This window comes from Toxotes jaculatrix, chromosome 18 (assembly GCF_017976425.1).
Source record: "Toxotes jaculatrix isolate fToxJac2 chromosome 18, fToxJac2.pri, whole genome shotgun sequence".
Taxonomy (NCBI): Eukaryota; Metazoa; Chordata; class Actinopteri; family Toxotidae; genus Toxotes; species Toxotes jaculatrix.
Window position 1 is genome coordinate 4868556 of NC_054411.1, and position 21631 is coordinate 4890186.

Below are 21631 nucleotides of genomic sequence, written 5' to 3' on the forward strand. Positions count from 1 at the left end.
TTTGTTTTGTTTTTTTTCCACAGTGTTCCTTTCAGTAGTCACTCTGCTATCTGCTCTGCCCTGGTTCTGAGTGAAGCAATAATTAATGTGATAACAGAGGCTCTCTCCCTTTGGCTTTCTTCTGTCTCTTTTCTTTGACACACCCACGCCCAAAGACTTTGTGCCAGCTTAGAGAAAACTTTGATGTCAGGCATGAAGTCTTCCCTCCCTCAAAGTGTGAATGATGCCGTATTAGCATAGAACTCGCTTGAAAATATAATTATTACCTCAACTTTCTCTGTTGTTCACCTTCAACAGTTCAATAGAAAAGTCAGTAGCTGAGTCTGCAGCCTTATTTCTTCATTTTCTTTTGTCTAAAGTGTAATTCACATGTTCCTAAAGGAGGCAATCAATAGAAACCCCAGGGGGCTGGTAAAACCAGGAAACGACATTGCATTTGAAATCATCTGGCCTTATCACAAACCAGATGAAGCTCCAAATCTGCAGCACCTACATGGCAGCTACAGAGTCTCTATTTGGTGCTTCAGGGAGCATGTGAAAAAGTGACAATGAACAGGGTGATAACAGAGTGTGGCTAAAAACTATTGTCTAAAAAACTCGGAGACAAACTAAAAGTAGTCCAGCTCATCCCCTGTGGGTCATTTTTCTGCTGAAGGAGAAGATGACTGCTCTGACTCACAGCTTCATCAAATAAGCAGCAGAAAGTTTGGAAACAGCAGCCTCCATCCACTTCTTCTTCTTCTTCTTCTTCTTCTTCTTCTTCTTTACATTCCTCCGAAACTAATTAATAATAATAAGATACTCAATTTTAGCTTATGGTGTTTTTGTTATATGTTACACGATGTTGCACTTTATGTCTGTGGTGGCTTCAGTGTGACATTATGCCTTTGTATCTCAATGAAATGAAGAGATAGGAGATTTTACGAGTATAGGCTTGTATCTGCGGTAGAGGTGAGCTTATAATAAATGTTCAATAATAGTGTGACCTTTTGGATCGACACACAGTGGAATTAAAATGGTTTAGCTTTGACACAAAATGCAGGAACCGAGCGGGAAAATGAAGAGTAAAGATCTTGCTTTTATTACCAACACTCAGCACCTCAAAGAGAAAATCTGCTCTATGTTTGCGAATACCGAGCTATTTAGGCTTAAAATAAGCCCCCACCCACGGTCGTGAATCCCGATTTAGTCTAAATCAATCCTGACAGAGTTGTAAAAATTGCCCCAATCATGCGCCTCAGACGCACAGGAAGGCGTGCCTCAGATTGCGCTTAAATTTAAGTCTGTGCAGCGGTGAAGGGCACAGTTTGCTTTGGATTTACACGTAACCAGTGCCTTCCAGAGCACAAGCTGATGTTTTTTGGATCTGATCTTATTAAGCTGACATTTTTCACGTCGTTGTTCTGTTGATTTAAACCTTTTTTTTGTACTGGAGGACGGGATTGTGCCACATTGGAGCTTTCCGATGCGCGTCAAGGGACTATACAATAGGCTATCCATACGTGAGGTTCAGCCCTCTCCCGAAAGCTTGCCCTCGCATGGCATGAGCGAAATATAAGCAGCTGCTGTGTTTGTATGTTTATGAATCGCTTAATCAAGCCATAGTCTTGTATTTGGTGTGTGGAGAGCGAATGGGCATAAGGCGTCTTTCTCGCAGCGCGCACAAATCCCTTTGATGTGGATCTGTCACACTTTGTCAAGCTTTTGTATGGCTAAAGCAGGAGATTTCCCACCGACAGGACACAGTTTGCGGAGTTAAAAGTTGTTACCGTTTGTGTCTCGAACGACTCTTTCTACCACGATACCAATGATGACCGAGAACAACGAGGTGGAGAGCGACTCTCAGCTCCAGCGCTCTCCGAGCACCATGTCCATCCAGCCGATGTCATCCAAGGCAAGTACCAACAGTTTTGAGCTTTGCTGTGGAAACTAAGTGTGCCCACCTCTAATTACCTGCCCCACAGTTCATACTCTCCGAGCTAAAACGTTTTGTGTGTGTTCGCCTTCCTGTATTATTCCACCGGTTTATGTAATATTGATGATTATACTTCACAAATGCAGTTGTATTCATCATGACTGCGTCACTAGGTGTAACCTCACACGTAAGGCCTGATGTCACTGCCCCCCCCAAACCCACTTCCTGCGCACACACACACACACACACACACACACACACACACACACACACACACACACACAGGATTTATGTTTTATGTTAGTGTTCATTCATAATGTGCATTTAAAAGAAAGAAAAAGAATTTACAGAATTTCTTTTCAGAAAATATGTTTATTGTTGGTTATTATTTTCTTCTGGTCATTACTGACAAATTCATATTCCTGTCCTTGCACTTTGCTGCACTCGCACATACTCTATCTTCTGTGCCGTCTATGCTGCAAGAAGGTTTAAAGTGCAATAAGCTTAAATGACCATAAGATTAAATGATCTTTGCATATGCATTTTGTGTCTATATGCCAAACTAGATCCCTTTACTGTACAGTGTAGGCCTGCCTGAGCTTCAAGTGTCCTTGAAGCTCAGGCAAGCTCCATTTAATTTGTTGACTTGACTGTATAAACAAAGATTTCAAGGGCTGGCCTCCAAGAGCATGAGCTGTGAAAGCTTTCTCAATGTCTGCTTTTTAATGGAAGGCTTTTAGAACACTTGATTCATTAAGCACAAACATTTGATACAACTTTCCCTCAGCCGAGTCTTTGTCTCCATGTCATGCCTCCTATCGCCGCCCACACACAAACACAAAGGCACACATGTTGGAAGTGACACTCCTGCACAGCACAGTGAGATACTTCACACCAGCTGATTGCCTTTGTGCTTCATCTAAACATTTGATGTCCTCTGTGAGGAGCATGAAAGTCGGCATAGTTGCAAGCCATTTTATCAGCACTCACTCCGGCAGGGCCCACTTCAGTTCCCCTCTCCTCACATGCTGCTAGCAAAGAAAACTGGGCACAACTCTGTGCAAAGCAGAGCTGATCTGATAGGTATTCACACATTTCTCCAGCTTGCTCTCCCAGTTTCACTACATCACGACCATTTATACCACAAACTCATCAGCCCGGCCACTCAGTCACAAGTTCTGTTCCTTATCTGCCTCCACTTTCCCAATCGATCGAGGCTGCGCTGGTTGAATTCCAGGGCTCTGTGTGAAATAGATTTCCTTCATGCTCTTGCCTGGCTCGTAGATGTTTGATGTTCAGGTGAAAGTTTAATTGTTTAAATGCTCAAGATTAAATGACTCCCTGCCACTGCGGGGTGGCAGGGAGTGAATCTGTAAGTCAATGTGAATCTGTAAGCATATAGCAGTCTATGTCTATGTCTTGTGAAGAGAATACTGATGTTAATCTTGGCTTGGCTCTGATATGTACAGGTGTGGTACCGGGAGATTTGCTCACATCAACATTCCTCTTGTACCTATTTTAAACACTTAATCAAGACCATTCCTAAATAAAATATCAGCCACAGGGTATAATTTTTTTGAAGGAATCTAATCAGACACACTGCCATGTGTCCGTGATGTTTTTAATTAGATAAGGATGACAGGAAGAGAGAGGGAGTGGCTCCCTCCCTGAAATCCACCGGCAGCAAATTTCCCACATAGATAGGTATCAGAAATAAAGAGCAGTGCCAGAGGATTAAGAAGAAAGGAAGCATGGACTTTCTCCCTGGCTCCCTACAATGTAGTCTGTGGTCTATTGCCAAGGTTGGCAGAAATGTGAGTGGTGGAGCAGATGAGATGCCTGAGCAGCAATCATCAGCCACTAGTGTTGCTTTTTGTTTGATCTCTCGGGGGCTGTTGATGCTTGGGGATCCTTTTCTCCTTTTCTATGATGGAAGGTACACAGGACAACTTCTGAGCACAGAGATATAAAGACTTCAAATAACAGTCTGCAACAGGTTTTGGGGGAGATTGGCCCGTTTGTCGGCCGACAAGAACATAACAGTTCATCCATGTGTCCCCTTTGGATTTTTCACCCAATCTTCTTCACTCAGTGCAAGTGCTTAAGCACACAGACAGCCGGCTGAGTGATAAAAGGTGACTGGCATTGCCTGCGGTGAGAAAATGAGAACTTGTCACAGCTCCAAAGCTAAATGACAAGTAATCTTAAAGGGCCAATGTGTAAGAATTGGCCAGAACATTTCCACCAAATTTCATGGTGTTCCATCCAACATTTGGTGGTGGTACTACAGGAAGCTCATTAGGATTCACTCTCTGGGGGGCTTGAATTACTGTATAAAATTTCATGCCAATCCTTCCAGTAGTTCTGAGATATTTCAGTCTTTGCCAAAGTGGTGAACTGACAGACTGACAGACTGACAGTCCCACCCCTTCAGAAATGCCCCTACACACAGATTTGAGTGACATGAGCAGGGGAGTAAGTCAAAGAGGGAGGCTGAACGGGGCCAAGGTCTTTATTAATTGATGTAACACCTTCACTGCTGTGATGTTTATTGATGTGACACTACAAGGAAAGGTGTGAGCTGCTGAAATACCAAACACTAGAAGCCTACAAGACTTTAAAAAGATAAGTGGCTGTATCGGTTGTGCATTGCTGATGAGAGGAAGGAAAACTGTCTGTGAGGGAGATTTGTTTGTCTCCACCGATGCTCATTCAGAAACAGCATTCCCTCTCCTCTGTCTGAGACTGACAGCCATTGTGCTGTGCTGTGCTGTGCTTAGGGTGGTGTGTGTGTGGACAGGGATTGGGTGAGCGAAAATGGGTGGATGATGAGTTGCCAGGGCAAAGCTGCATGGCAGGGTTAGCTGAGTGTTGCACCGCAGTGAGGAAAGTGGATGTAATCCATGCTACACAGAGTTCCTCCTCTATTAAACAATGATGGAGATGGGAAAGAAGTGTGTGTGTGTGTGTATGAGCAAGCAAGTGATTGACTGTGCGTGCACTGTGTGTATGTGTGATGTATCTGTGAACAGAACGATGGAAGCAGCCTGTGATTATGCGTCTCTTATCTCATATTCAGAGCGGGAATTTGCCAGGCTGCCGTGCATAATGACGAACTTAATATTGGGACATGAAACTGGTTCACATACCCTCTTTGTAATGACAAAGCCCAAAGCTTTTTGCACACTTTGCCTAGAAATTTTATGATACAGGGTTGTTTTGCCCCTCCTTGGCTGCCGTCTTACCTCTGTTCAGTTACAACTCTTTTCTCTCTCCGTATTTCATTTTCATATCTTTTAGACTAAAACAATTGAAGTCACACAGTAAAGGTGTTATTAGTTATATCCTTAAAGACATCAGTACTTGAGGGTGTTCCTTTCCTCTGAAACCACATGCTCTGTTGATGACCTAGAATTGGATTGAGCCAGGAAACTGTGTCTTTCACAGCAGAGATACGATGGTGTCAGCCCTCTTAAGGCTGAAATATCCTCACTTAGAACAAGGTCGGACACTGTGACGTCTACTGTGGCAAAAAAAACAAGAAAAACTAATCGTTCATCCATTTTCATAGCGAGGCTATCCTTAAAGACGGGATGAGATGCTGGAGAGAATTTTAAAATCGAATTTACAGGCAAAACAACACAGCATAGCCATGGGGTGGATTTCTGGATGTGCTGCAGTGGGTTTTTTTTTTTTTTATAATTTAAACTGCACTTCTCCTTCTCTTCTGCTGCTGACCATGAGGTGATTGGCACAGTTAAGGGCTGAACAGAGATAGTGGTAGAAGAAGAAACAAGTGAAATTTGGAGAAAATAATGAGCAAAAATCTGACGGTCTGCACATGTGGCCAGTCTCTACTTAAAGTGATGTGACTGTCTTAATGTTAGAGAGAGTATTTATTTTGACCTTAGCAGCCTCTAAAAGAAGACACAGCTGGAGTTTCTAGATTAGCTCCTCTGTTTGAAATATTCTGTACTGGCTGAATCATTTAAAACAGTCCACACCAAAGTATATCATAGCCACAGGCTGTATTTATCATCACATTCCCAGTGGGACCAAGCCTTTGTTGTTCAGTCTTGACCTCTGGACAGGCTGGAACGGCCCATATGTGTGTGCAAATCTCAGCCAGGCCGCTAGCCCCATTAAATACTGATGGAGGGAGGAAGAGCCACATATTCAGGTGAAAAAAAAAAAAAGCTTTATCTTTGAATTATGAGTGCTCAAACCCTGCTGGCCCTCTACGGAGCATTGATTTTGGACCTTTATGTTGGCAACACGTGAGAAAGGCTGGGAGTTGGTATATGGATTGAAGATGTTGGAATTATGGTGCTTTTATAGGTCCGCTGAGGCAACTCGTCAAAATCTAGTCTGCAGCAGAGAGATTGTTTAAAGAATATTGCCTATGCAGGTGTGTGTGAATCTGGGCAACGTTATGCATTTTGCATTGGACTGTGAGTCATTTGTGAATCATATAAATAATTTGTTGAGAGAAAAACATGATCAAGAGAGATTTAACCCAAATGTTTCTTTTGGGAGAGAAGCGTTTTTTGCAGTTGCAAGGTTTTCATATTGTACTCATCAGAAGTAGTTACAAGACAAATGAAAGAAGACTGAGGCAGTTCCCTTTGAACTTGACAGGCATTGTCATGAAATTGCAGAGGATCAATAATACATATGAGGCAATATCATACACTACAACCACTGCGTCATCTGTGGTGAGGTTCTCTTCCCTCTGACTCATCCTCATCAATATTGGCATCTCACCTGTCACAAAAAATTCATGTTAGCTGGTGCCCATAAATAGAGCCTCGTGACCCACATCGAACGTGGTACCGCACTGGGCTTGACTCAGAACTATGACGCTCTCAGATGGAAGCTAACGGGAATGCTTTTTAGGCCCGCACACTGACAGACGATTAGATTAGCTGTAATTGAGACATGTGCTCTATCTGGAGCTGTTATGCCAGCACTCATCTGCTCTGATTGAGAGAGCTCAGCTCGAGACTGTGATGCTGCACAGAGAACGTGGAGACGTGTCAAAGCATCTTAGTACCATTAGTAAAGATTATTCAAACGTGCATAGCACTTTCCTAAAAGGCATTCTTTATGAATGGTTTATGAGTTGTAATGGCATATCACTACGTCATAAAGTATTTATAAATATTCACAGAACAATCTTGTGTAGCTTTCTGTAGCTCACACAGTCTTCCTAAGTGTTTGTCCAGTTGGCGTGGAACTCAAATCTGAGCTGTCCGTGTGCAAGTGGCATTGTGGGTAAAGTAGGCACCAGGGTTGGACAAGACGGAGGAATACATGGAATAAAAATTTTTGGTTCTGCTGCATTGATTTTGATCGTTTTTTTAAACAGTCCACCGAGTCCACCAATGTTATACAAGCACTGTTTTAAGGGAGCTTTAGAACAGCTACAAAAAAACTTTGTATAGAGATTGTTTTTATTTTTATTTTTTTGTTTGTTTTTTTATTACTGCGGTTTCCAAGGTCTAGCTTTTTTTTCACTTTTTTTGAATTGCCTGCCATAGGAATTGATGAATGCTGGTAATGGTCTAGATTACACTTTATGAATTATGAAACTTCTACCAGAGACTTTTCGATATAGAGAGAATAAAACAATTCTGTGCACCCACAGCTAGAATAGCAATATAATGTGCTGTATTAATGACCCCATAGCTTGTCTTCATCAGTGTAGCCTGATCAAGGAAAATTTCACGAATGGAGATTAACAGGAAGCATGAGCAGCATGCAAACTTGCATTCAGATACACACACCCACCTTTGTCTTGTCTATCTCCATGTGTCCCTCACACACACACACACACACAAACTCAAAGAGACAAACTGTTTTCATATCTTATTCCCAGACACGCAGAGCTGTAAACAGCATGTCCCTGTTAAGTGATTATGTTTGGTGCTGAGCAGAGAGAGCGCAGACAGGCAGACAGACAAAGCGTGTGCACACAGAGTGTCTGTGGCCTACTGATTATCTGTCTGCTTGTCTGTCTGTGTTGATCCATTCTTCCCCAGCTACCCGACCACGCCCTCACACTGCTCTCCCGCTGCCGCTGCATGTCAGGGTAACAAATGGCCGCCTGTCCTCCGGGAAAGTAGCATCATCATCTGTACACAGAGCCGGAGGGAAATGTCAGGAAACGTGCATTTATCTAGGCAATCAATGCTAGGTGGCTGCAGAGAGCAGAGCCCGCAGATGTGATGTGATGTTTTGTCGTCTAATTGTTGGGCTTTTGAAATGCAGCAACCATCAATCATCTACCACTGTTTGGTCAATGTAGACACGAGCACAGCTGGTTATCTCGATACACATGAGAACAGGTACTTTGCAATTCGTTATGGTGGCGTGTTGAAGCCATGTGATTTTGGCCCAGTGAGGAGGGATCCATTGTCGTGTCAAGTCAAAGTTTATTATAACCCAGCATCACAAAGTATGTCTCAGAGGGCTGTTCGTAAAAGAAGACAACCATGAGCAATGTTAGCAAAATACAAAAATGTCAAAAGTGAAATAAATTACATATAAAACACAAAAAAAACCCCATTGGCTCTGTAGGATTTGTGTAAGCCTGTAGAGCGATCAATAGGTCCAATGAGCAGGCTCCATAAGATTAAGAGCCCTGAGGATAGGCTGTTGATACATGATAAGTCTGTGTAAACTGTCCTGTTTCGTTGCATCACAATAGCCCCCCCGTCACCACTACCGAGGAAATGCCATTCACACACAGGGGTCTTCAATGTATGACTGTGGGTGTCCTCAGAGAGAGAAGGCTTATCTTGTTTAGCCATGGGCCGAATGCAGAAGCAGCCCTGCTTGTGACCGTGCAAAGGATATGTTCGATCTCTTGGAACATACAGGAAGATTTGGTATTAATGTGCTGTTTCCTTATGAGGTGATACAACATTTCATGAGTCACCCTCTTTACCCATGATACACAGATCGAAGCAGAGAGTTGTGTTTATGGATGCTGGGATATTGCCTGTGCTGTCCTCCGGGCATATTAGACGTTTGTTATTGCTCCCAAATGTGGCGCAGCATTCTTGTTTATCTTGTGTTTATTCTTAGTGTACCCTCTTTCTCTGTGTGTGTGCGTGTGCGTGTGTGCAGCTCCAAAGGCTGAAACGCTCACTATCCTTCAAGACCATCATGCGCAGTAAGAGCGTGGAGAACTTCTTCCAAAGGTCCTACAGTGACGCCCGCCTGCCTCCGGATTTCATCACCGACCCGCCGCCTCCTTCTCCCCCTCTGCTGCCAGGCTCTCCTCTCGTCGGCGAGCGCTCACCGTCCATTTCGCCGTCTCTCAGCCCCAACCCCTCCATCTCCTCCCACTCCCCGTCTCTCAGCCTTTCCCCATCACTGCCCAGCAAGCCTCCCCGACCTCAGATTACCCACTGTTTTCAGGACCATGTCTTTCGCAAGCCCACCAATTGCCAGCACTGCAAGCACATGATAGTGGGTAAGGTGCTCAATTTACCCCCCTGGACTCTTTGCTTTTTTTTTTTTTTTTCAAGCCAAGGTTTAGCTGCAGTTTTCACAGGATTTCTGGCCTCTGTGTCTTTGTTTAAATGGCTTCTCTCCTAGTGCAAACTGACCATTTAATGGAGAGAACATTACCTGTCGTGCTGAAGACACGTAAAATGTTATATAGGGACAATGTTATATCATCACAGCTTGATTTAGGAACCTAAACCTTAAAATAAAAGACTGACACTGACAATTTAAGGTTACAGCCAGCAGCTGGTCATCTTAGCTTAGCAGAAAGACTGAAAACAGAAGGAAAGAGAATCCAAGAAAGCAGACATGCATATCCCAAATTTTTTAACTATCGCTTTAAGGTTAGTGCAGCATGAAAATAATAGAATCATCTGTTTGAAATAGATGAAGAAACTTAATTATCTCACCTCACTGGCTGATTTTTTTCTACTCCATTTAAGGAAAATGAAATTCAGAACTGGGCTGTATGAGTTCAGTGCAGCTCTCAGTGTTTATAGCTGCAGTGAAACTGTTAGATTATTTACAGGGATTGCTGTGGTGCAGATGTACGACTTCTTTTATGCCTACTTTACTGCTTGCATGAACTACTAGCCACTGCTAGTTTTTCTGCTAAATCTACTTCCTGTCACCATGATCGATCACAGACTCCAACCTGCTCCGATGCATTTGCGCCTGTGCTGTTCTTCTTCTTTCTTTTTTTTTTTTTTTGCATACATTGTGGGTTTATTTATGTAATGCATCGCCTCACTCTAGCTGTACTCTGTACTCTGCAGTCCCAAAACACAGTCCAGCCTCTGTCTCCTTGTTGAGCTGATGAAGTAGAATCTATTTTTTCCCTCTTCAAAGTAAAAGCAGTGTTTTTATCGAGCCATCCAATTTGCTTGATTGCTGTCTCTGCTCCGTGACGGACCTGTCAGTTTAATCCCCAACTACAACAAATCCAGAAATCTGTTGTCTTTGGTTTGTGGGATAAAAACGGAGTCAACCCCTTAATCCTCCAAAACATCCCACAATCAACAGAGGATGACAAATGAGAACATCTCAATGCTCAGAGGTTTTTGCTCAGTCAGGCACTTGACAACTGAGATGAAAAGGCGAGATGACTCAATGCCAAATCGATTATGATTGAAATATCTCCAGCTGGTTTCCAATCTCTTCAGGTTGTTTTGTAAGAGGAGCTGTTGATTGTGAAGCTGTTAGTGTCAGCTCTGTGCCGGCTTGATAAAACCAAGGCAGTGCTTGATTACACTGTCTTCCTGAGCAGAGAGAAACCTGGTCATATGATCTGAAGCCCACTTTGTTTTGTTAGCACTTTCTGCTATGTCTTTCTTTTTGTGGCTGTCTCCATGTCTGCACCCGTCGATCTCATTCTCTCGTCTCTGTCCCTCTCTGCAGGAAACTCCAAGCAAGCTCTGCGGTGTAAAACATGCAAGATGGCTGCTCACCTGTGGTGTACCTCAGAACTATCGCAGCAGACATGTCATGGGAAGGTGCGAATACACACAGAATCTTCTTCTGTTAATTAAAAAAAAACTATAAAAAAGTAACTTCCAGTAAGGGACTAGTCCAACATCTAGCAGGTGATTAGTTTAGCAGAGCACCCACCACTTCTACAGCTCACTAATTAAAAAATTCTTTCTTATTCCTTCAATCTGCACAAAACCCAAATTGTAAAAAAAAAACACTTTGCCATTTCAGGGATGTTATGTGCTGGACTATTTCTTGGCTGGGGCTAGTCACTTCCTGAACTTTCCACTAGTTGCCAGGCAACTGCTTCCAGCCAAGAAAGAGTGCAGTAATGACCCCCATAAAACTGACCCCCACACTAATCCTTAAAGAACTATCCTAAGATGATAAGGTTTGGCTTTCAGTGCATTTCAGGGCTGCAAGGAATAACTTAAATTTTGATGCAAAAAAAGTCCTTGGGAATTAAAAGAAGGGAAACCACGGAGATACCCATCAATGGCGGCTTATCTGTACTAAAGAGGGAAGCATAATCTATGTTTTTACAGTCATGAAGCGTGAAAAGTTGTGAGAGAGAAAACCCTATGGAGGGTATGCTTTCTGTTAGTGTGTTCTTCAGTCCCCCCAGAGATTTTAATGGCTACATTAAACAATAACAGTTTTTACAGCAGCCATGATTTGAATAACCTGAGCATACACAGCGTTGCCACGATAAACTTTAACATAAACCTGGTTTGGTTGGATTTGGAATTTGGAAGCACACGACCTTAAGTACAGTGTTGAGGGGAAAAAAATGAAGCAGCTGGGCACAAATTTTCAGGAACAGCAAATGAAAATGCAGAATCATTATTGTGTCATTTCACTGAGGCAGTAGTATGTCAAGTACCTGTATGAAAACATATTCATCACTGCGCACAGCCATCCACTGCATCAACATTCAAACACTGGGACTTTTTGACCCGAGGGCAGAGTCAGTCTTACTCTTTTTTTTTCAGCCATATGTGCAGTTTAAGGTAAAGTGCTGACAGAACCCAGACACATGTGGTAAAGGGCAGAATACTGTTTTCAGTCGATGTGTGTTAAGAGATGTAAAGTGCTGTTGTGGCTGAAAAAAGTTTGGACATTGGTTTAAGGGCAGTGGTGGTGCAGCAGGCATATAATTGGGAGCGGTTTCAGACCCTGCTTTTGTGTTTATCCTCCAGTGCAAGGCAGAGGACATTAGCATGCAGCAAGAGACAAGACCCTGTAAGAGCCACTTGGAAATTTTTAAGAGCACCGTGTTCAAGACGGCTCAGTGCAGTTTAATAGAGGAGCACAAAAAAGAGAGAGAGAGGCAGAGGTGGAGGGAATGATAAGGGCAGCAAGAAGTAAAATATCATCAGAGCAGCGTCTGGGGATCTTTACTGGAACAAAAGTATCACTTATTACCTTTGATCCACAGTGTGTTTGTCTCTTCAGCATAATATGACAAAGTGAGTGGCTCATTTGCAAGTCAAGGCAAAGACAATCCGATATCTCAGCCGAAACACTTACTGTGCTTAATTCAGTGTGAAATTGCAGTCGTGCAGACACACAAACACAGACACGCATACACAGAATCACATGTCCGTGCCTGTGCGTAAGCCATGTGCACACAACTAAGTGGCTGTGTGATTTCATTGCTCACAATTAGCAGCAAAGAGAGCTAACACTTTGCTTCCATTTGTGAATTGATAACCGAAATGACCTCTTTTTAGCACGTGCTCCACTCTGTGTGCACTCGCACGTCTGTGCACGTTGTGTCTTGATTGTATGTTCCTGATTCAGTAATTTGTACTTTGTTAATGTCCCAAAACCGCTACACGGGACCAGTTTCCCATCAGCTCAGCCTATAACCAGGAAGTAATGGAAACTGGGGACAAAAAAATTAATTCTGCTCTCTGCTCTCCTCCATTAGTCTGGAGCGTTCAAGCGAAACTTCAGCTCGCCGATGCTTGTCAATGACCAACTGGCTGTTGTCAAGGAAGTTCAACCAAGCCAAGGTGAGAATACATTGAGTATCTGTGTGTGTATGAGTGAGTGAGTGCACACGTGCATTGGTTTGTTTGTGTCCCTGTGCTTTTGTTTCGTCATGCTCTTGTCTAGCCTTTTGGTTTATTTTGATTGATTTCTGTGTGCTTGTGCGTGTACTGTAATGAAGCCAGAACTGTCTCCATCTCACCTGACAACCGAGGAGCGTGAAGTGGAAAAAGATAAAGAGGAAGAACAAATTCAGCTTCTCTTGGAAGCTGATGGACGGTCTGCACCCTGAAAGTATGTGAATAAATATTTATAAGTTCTAATGTTTATGTTTTCATATCTTTGTTTATGACTTGTACTGTATATATCCTGAGACCGATGGAGGGTATTAATTTATTGTCTGGCACTGCAGCTTGCATGTTTAAAGCTTCATAAACATTGAAATGCTGCCTATTTTCTGATTGGTCCAAGTCCTAACTAGCTCTTTGTTTCATGACATCCAACTATATTTCACAAAATAGCTAAAAACTAAAATTTTGGGTACAAATGCAGTTAATGTTATAGATTTGTGGACACAAGACACCATCATTCTGACGTCTCCTTTGTCATATGACCCTGCTGAATGCTAAATCACACTGGTACAATCACTGTTTTTAGATCCACTTGCCTACATGTATCTGAATTTGTTCTTCCTCTGAATGGGAGCTTGTTTTTCTTTGCCATACGTTTGAATGAACATCTGTGTAGGTGATATAGTCTTCCATCTCACATACTGTATGTCTCGCTGAATCAGGGTTATCACCTCATGCTGTGACTTCCTTGTACTATCCGTGATTCAGGGCACAATTAACCTACAGCACCGTCGTCATGCCGAACTCAGCACCATTACGCCTGAGACTCTGCCAGGGCCAGCTGAGACTGCAACCTGCCAAACTCACAATCACACATTGCAAAGTGTCCTCGTAATTATTGCTGACAAAAGTCCTGGTAAAATACTGAGCTCTTGTTTACGTGCATTAATGTCAAATTGCAAATTTTGTGATGGATTTGAAATTTCAAATTAAAAAGAAAGCTGAAGGTCATAGACAGATTACTCTCTTCCCCTGCAACTAGTTGCTCTTTGCAGAAATACTTCTTACAAATGCTTACACTGGTTGCATTAAAGACACGTTACTGCAGAAGGAGCATGGAGGCACCGACTTCAGTGTGAAACTGCAAATCATTTCGACTTCATCCTTACAGACACAAGCACAGTCACAGCACATCTGGCCCCGCAGAAAAATCCTACTGCCCTCGCATTCAGCTTCTGCTGAGCTGGGTAGAAAGGGGAGCAGAAAATCTAATTCCTAACTTCAGAAATACCCTGATGGCAGCGATCACTTCCAACTAAACGAACTGTAGCAATGAGGGCTTTTTGAGGATTTCCATATTTTAAATCTCATCTCTTATTCCCTTTCTACGCAACTTCAGGTCCAGATATATTACAGCCATTAAGACTAAGACACATCTCTTGCCAATGAGCGAATGTATAAATAAATCAAAGCGTGTAGATTTAGTGAAATGTCTTGATGTCTCCTTAACTTTTGGCTGCTGTCCTCTCTCAGATCTAAAGTGGGTCACTTTGGTCCAGGACTGACTGTTACTACAGTTATATTTAGACCCTCTGGTTCCTCCAGATTGGCACAGGCACAATAATCATGATGTACGGTGTAATCTCAGTGTGTAGTCATAGCTGTAGTGTGTCGGGAACTGTGTCTTTGCGTGAATAATTACCTCCGCCAGGGAGGTTGTGTTTTCACCCATGTCTGTTTGTTGGTTTGTTTGTTTATTTATTTGACAGCAAGTTTACGCAAAAAGTACTGAACCCCATTTGCACCAAACTTGGTGGGGGGTGGGACACGGGCCAGGGAAGAACCCATGAAATTTTGGAGCTGCTCCAGTTAAAGAGGCCGATCCAGGAATTGTTTGTTTTTGTTTTTTGTTTTTTTGAGACCGGGCATTTTTCAGCATTTTCAAAATAGTTAGGCCTTGGTGGAGGAATGTGCTCTTCTGAGTGTCCCTCTAGTCTCCATGTTTGTCTGTCAATAAAGTGAAAATAAGTGTGGGTGTGTGTACTAGTCTTATGGACGGGTGTGTGTATGTGTGTGTGGTTTCAGAAGCTGCCCGGACACGTGTAGACCCCGTGTATGCCGCCTTGCGCTACGGGACATCCTTGGCACAGATGAGCCGCTCCAGTTTTGGCAGCTTGTCAGAGTCACCAACACGCAGCCTGGTATGATGCGATCACCCTGAAAAGTTTCATGAAAGTTTTTATGACTTGATCCATCGGTCAACTTACTGGTGAAGTACTCGAAGAACAGATCACATTTTAGATCTTCAGAACTGTGCTTTTATTGAACCTTGAACCACGCCCATGGGTGATGCCACCATGTTCTGATGAGTTCACCTGTGCATCGCTGCAACAAGGTGAAAAGTTAAGCCAGGTCAGCAAAAAGGAGCTTTTCAGGAGGATATAAGTTGCTCTTATAAACCAACTCCTGTTTTCTCTCTTTTGAGGTCAAGCTAGTCCCCTGCTTAAATCCACCTTATTAAAATCCACCTCCACATATGGTGAAGTGTTGTAATTGAGCACCAGGGCATCATCTGTGATGAGCATAATGGATGACATGGGACTCTGTGTTCTTCTCTTTAAACGCTTAGTTGAACTAGTGTGCAAAACTTCCCTAGACCCTGCAAACAACAGTGAACGTGGACAGTATATAGGTCACGAATGCAGGTCCTCTTTCAACTACTGATCTGTGTGATGCGCATTCTGAATAATTCATTGCAGGACTAGTTTTATTTCCACTATCAAATGCATCCTCTTTGACATTCTGGCGCTAACATTTTTTTTTTGTCTTCTTTAATAAGGGGGAGGGAGGTGAGGAGAGGCAGCAGAGACAGTGCAGCATGGAGGAAGAGATAACTCAGGAGACAGGGGGTAAACAATGATGTGTGTCTCAGTCTCCATGTATGCGGATATGCAAATGTGCTCTATGTCCATGCTTATGTGTGTCCATGCATATATTGTGTTTGCCTGGGCATGTCCGTCTGTGTGTGAGAGATTTACTGTGTCTGCTTGTGAGGGAATTACATGCCCGGATTGCATGTGTGAGTGCGTGCCTGGCACCCTCTAAGAAAATTTCTCGCCACTTCCAGACCCCTCTGTCCCCGACGCCGAGATAGAGAAGGAGGAAGACGAGAGCAGCGGCCAAGCTCAGACTCCTGCTGAGGAGGAAACACAGAAGGTACCACTGTGTTTAATCCGCCTGTGCAGACTGTAACCCCTTTTTTATGTTCCTACTCAAGTGTGTATGTCTCTCTTCCTCCCCTCCCTGCGTCCCCCCATGTCCAGGTGCCCAAGCGCATTGAAGTTCACTCCATCCACACCTATGTAGCACTCTACAAGTTTCTGCCTCAGGAACAGAATGACCTGGAACTACAGTGAGTAAACAGACTGCCTATGTGCAAGCATTTTCATAACCGTGTGCGCAGGAGTGCTTGTGCGGCATTGCATTTTTGCAGTTGTGCGCGTGAGTGCGTTTGCTTCGTCTGTGTGTTTTTTGTCCCTCCCTGCGTTTTGCCCCGGCTGTTGTTCCTGCAGGATGAAAATGTCCCCACCATCTGCAGAGGACGGTGCCGGGGTGCCCTTAAGGACGACTAATTATAAACTCAGAGCCCATCACTGTCCCCACATAGAGCTAGCGACTGAGCTGTGTTCCCAGCAGGGGAGAGGATAAAGACACCGAACCACTGAGAGATGAAAGGGCGGACAGACAGGAGGGGAGACGGCACAAAACTGAAGATTATCACAGGCATAGAGAAAGAGGGAGGAGGAACCAAGGTGGAGAAAGCAAAGTGCAAATATAGAAGAAAAAAAAGCGCTATAAGATGAAGGAGGATGAGGAAAGAGACGACAGGAAGGACAGAGCTGTAAAATGAGGGCAGGTTGTGTGTGTGTGTGTTTGTGTGTGTGTGGATGGATGGTTAGGGGACAGCTTTCACAAAGGTAGATCCATGGGACTGTTAACAGCCATCTGTGCTGTGGCTGTGTGTGTGTGTGTGTAACTGCACAATACATGTGAACTAATGACAGTATAATGTGTCTGTTTTTTCTGTGGTCTTCTCAGTGAACATGCTCTGTCAGAGTTTGACCAGTGTGGACAGCAGAAGATAAAAACGGTACAATATTTTGGACAGAAGCAAAGAACCGACAGTAGTTGATGCTGATACAGAACATCTAAAGATAATGATTCGTATTTGAAAAAGTAAAAATTAGAAATTGTTTGTAATTTGGTCTGATCCACGCCCACACAGATGTTTGTTACTTTGGCAGACACAATGGAGCTATGCCAGTAATTGAGGTCAGTAAAACTCCACTGTTGTGTCCAAAATTGTCCTTTATTTTCTCTCCCGTACACTGTATTTATCTTCTGCCATTATATTTGAGTGTTGGAGTTCTGAGTGTGAAATTTCTGCACTTTATTGTAGCATTGATTCAGGAACGGCACAGCTGTGAGAAATGACTCAAAATACTCAAAATAATGATGATATGATATATATATCTTTTTTTTTTTTTATTGCTCACTATAGGGTAATCTAATGAGTGTCCGTCGAATATGGCGTAGTGAATGTGTGAACGAGGGAGTGATTTAGGTGCAAGTTGCCCTGTGAGAGTGAGGTGAGATGTCAGTCAAGCGCAGCCTGCCACCACAGTCCTGAGGAGAGGCCCAGTTTGGCAAAATAATTGAATATGAGTCAAAATGTGAAAACAGTGAAAATAAAAATATCTAATTTACAACATCCATCCATCTTTTGAGGACTGTAAACGTGTATTTTCCTGCTACAGAGCAAAGCTGCTGTTTCCAGAGACATAATTTTAATTTAGGCGGATCCCACTGTTCAACATAAACCTTGGAAATGCATGCAGAGACCTAAAAAAAGGCATCAAGTTTGTCTAACTCAGGGTGAGAACTGTGCTCCTGGGAGAAACCTCAGTGAGCGGAATAATTGTGCCAGTATCACCTAAAATATGTGGGTCTCACCCTAGTTGTCGAGTCTGTTTAACTATGTGGAAACTTAATTGTGTGTGTGTTTGTGGGTGGTGATCATATAGGGCAGTAGTGAGAGTAAGCACCCAGGAGACGCAACGTACAGAAGTGCAACTGGGACAGCAGTTTCTCGCTGTGTATCTAGGACAGTGGGTACACTGTGTATGTGTGTGTGTTTCATCAAAAACTGGTAGCATGATTAGCATGCAGGCCATGTTGGCTACAGATCAGGTCCAGACTTCACCACTGCAGCGTGTGTCATATTTCATGTAGACCTCGTGACTTTGGTGTCATCTGCTCTGTCACCTCTGCAGACGGACACAGACACACAGCTTGAAAATGTTATCTTCAGTGCTTGCACTCCAATCTTATTTTTTTTTTCCTTCTCTTGCTCACCGCTCTCGCTCTCTCACCCTCTTCATCTCCCCATCACGTATCCCGCTCTCGTCTCACCGGCAACCTTTTCCTCTCCACCTCAATCACCTCCTCTTTATGCCTCCTCTTTTTCAACTTCTCTCTTGTCTTATCTCCCTTAGTCCCGGTGATCGGGTGCAGGTCACTGACGACTCTAATGAGGAGTGGTGGAAGGTGGGTAATAAATCATTTGCAAACATCTGTGTGTGTATGTGTGTGTGCTTGTTGGTCTGTATATGTTTTCTTGAGTCCATAATGTATATTTGAAGGTACATAAATGTGTGTGTGTGTGTGTGTGTGTGTGTGTGTGTGTGTGTGTGTGTGTGTATTATGCGCACAAATTAATTAAAGTCTTTAAATCAAGGCTTTAGTGCATAACACCTGTTCTGTTTTTGCCTGTCATAAACATGCAGGCAGCCACAGACAGGAATAGAACATAATTTCCTCTGAAAATTACCAAAAGAGTTTAATGTAATGAACTCGACTTGTGTTGCAACCTCAAAGAGGGCTTTATTGAGTCTGTAATGAGCTTCACTCAGTCCCAATGGAAATAAATGTGCATCGGTGTGTGTGTGTGTGTGTGTGTGCACGTGTGTGTGTTTCGGTCACAGAAAAAAAGGAAGATGCACCCAGACTTAACTAAAGTGCATCCTCAATCACTGGACCGCTGTTTACTTCAGCTTATGTAGCCCAAAGTGAAGCCGCAGCCATTTAACACCGTTAATCAACGCTGAGATTTTGAGGAGCATTTAAATTATGAATCATATGTGAATCATCTGTTCATTACTAATGTATAGTTTGTGAATCATTTCAATAAACATGTCAACACCTGAGGCAGAGGGGGATAAACAATGAAATATTGCCGCATAATGAGGTTCGCTCAGACATCATCTGTTATCAGCAGAAAACCATGGGGCAAAACCTGCTGCTCCAATTTTTCCTCAGATGCATCAAATCTGACGTTGAGCTGAGGCAATTTCTTGTTTGCATTTCAAAACAATTAGCACCTTAATTTGTGTAATTTGCCTCCTTAAATGGCTTGTACACCTGTTTGTGCAGCCACATGGATCCTACTACTAAAACAACATTTGATAACAACTCAGAAACGTGTCGTCGAGCTCCAGAATATTCAGCCACCACAGACTTTTCTCTGTCAAAACAAATGTAAATCTGGTGGAGATGGACTAATCCGTTCATGACAAGCAGCCAACCCTCGCTGAAAAACAACTCAAAACAGATTTGCAGGGGCTGACACAACCCGTCAGTGTGGCTGCAAACTCAGAATGATTAAAAAAAAAAAAATCTGTAAACGTGAGGTGGTTGCATGGCTTTAAGTTCACATTGCAGCATGGGATATAGTCTTAATGACCCACCCCTGCCTGGATGTTGATTACTTTACTGTGCTCCTGTGTTTTCCAGGGAAAGAGTGGTGACAGAGTCGGCTTCTTCCCTGCCAACTTTGTGCAGCGGGTCCGGCCAGGAGAGAGAGTGTGGCGGGTCATCCAGGGCGTTTCCGGCAACCGGGAGCGAGGACACATGGCCGTCAGGGAATCCCAGGTACAAGAATATCACCATGCTGTTTGATGACGTATTCTGTTCTGGGGTTTTTTTTATTTTTTTATCCGTGTCCTCTTCTGTCCTCATGAATGCTCCTAAACCTTAAAGGACTCTACTGACGTTTCAGGAACCATCAGTCACGTTGCTCAGTCTGCGATCAGATGATTCTATTTGTGGTGCCCACTTTATCCCGTGTGGTCACAGGGGGGCTGGAGGCTATTCCAGCACACACTGGGTGAGAGGCAGGGTACATCCTGGACAGGGTGCAATCAGGGTGTGATCAAAGGATTGCCACCAGAATCATCCCTGCTTCGTGTCACATGCTTTATACCAATTTTCACCTAAAATTTTTTTAATGTTCAAAATTAGTGATTTATAGCTTTTTTTAATTTTATTAAAACTGCGACTGTTGTTAACTGCCAGCATGTTTAGTCATTCTGTTTGCAGTGTTCAGTCACATACACATTTGAGCGAGAGATTACTGCTCTTAGTCACATAACTTTCAACCGAATTTGATATGCCTGCTGGCAATTCTCCCAATACTTGCCAATGTTCCTGAAAATCTATTAATGTGTAAAATTCTTTAAATTTAGAAATCATTTTGACAAGTAAAACTGTTCTTATGTTCCCGCACTACTTATCTCTGTCAGGCAACAGACCAACTCTGTCTCCTGTCTCCTCCCCTCAGATCTGCGTGGGGAAGCGAGAAGACGGCGAAATGTTTCTGAAGCTGAGCAGTGGCAAGAAGAGAGGGCTGGTCCCAGCTGACTCCATAGAGGAGATCTGAGCCTCTGTGTGCACAGCCCCCGTCTTACCACTTCTACTACCCTCCCCCCAAGGGACGCACCCATCTTCAAACTATCACCCCCACCCTTCCCCTCACCTCATCTCACCACAGCCTCTCCAGCCAGTCCTGACTGACTCAAACCGAACATCGATAAATTGGACAGAAAATACACGCACCATGTGTTTACTAACCCCCCCCCCCCCCCCCCCCCCCCCACACTGCCCCAGTGAACACATGGGTTCTAGTTGAATTGGTTTGCTGTTAGTCTTCTCAGCAGTGCTGCTGTAGGTTTATCTTTTCAAATACAAAAATCTATGATTAGTCAGCCAAAGGGTGCACAAGTCAAAAATGCTTTAAATGTATTTGCTGGATGCTGGTTCTGGTTTTGTTTTTCCTTATCAAAAAGACATCTACCAACGTGGGAGGAGGCTGTGTCCTGTCATGAGAACATGATGCTTCTGTCAGTGTCCTTTTTCGTCTTGTTTCTACCCACTCCGTATGTCTCATCCCTATGTGCTCGTGTCAGGATCTCTGGCCTGGGGACTGGTATCAGCTTCATACAAACTGGTACACAACATTAGGCCCTCGCCAAGGACAACCACTGCCAGCCAGAGAAAGCTTTTGCCATTCAGGCAGACAGAAGAATCAGATGAAAGGAGAACACACAATCCAAAAAATCCTCAGCAGCATCACGCTGAGTTAGAACTGCGCTTGCCAACTTGAGAGTGCAGAAATGAGGAGATTTTCAGAGGAAAATTGAGAGAGGCTGTGAGGATCTTTTCACTGGAGACTCAAAAACTTTTTTCTCTGACTTTTTCAGGATAAAATTACAACGAAGATATGGTGCAAAACGATTCATAAGCACCTTTTAAGTTCTGGTAGGAAACC

At 43.4% G+C, this 21631-nt stretch overlaps 1 protein-coding gene across 1 annotated transcript; it reads left to right on the forward strand.

Annotated features, from left to right (window-relative positions):
• Positions 1–1647: 1647 nt before the first annotated feature.
• Positions 1648–21396, forward strand: LOC121198711 (SH3 and cysteine-rich domain-containing protein 2-like). Its single transcript, XM_041063010.1, has 11 exons — positions 1648–1894; positions 9047–9395; positions 10829–10923; positions 12834–12918; positions 15052–15167; positions 15806–15875; positions 16094–16182; positions 16290–16378; positions 18522–18573; positions 19819–19956; positions 20645–21396. Exons 1-11 carry the CDS (start codon positions 1808–1810, stop codon positions 20741–20743), a joined length of 1269 nt encoding a protein of 422 aa, XP_040918944.1. The 5' UTR covers positions 1648–1807; the 3' UTR covers positions 20744–21396.
• Positions 21397–21631: the final 235 nt, after the last annotated feature.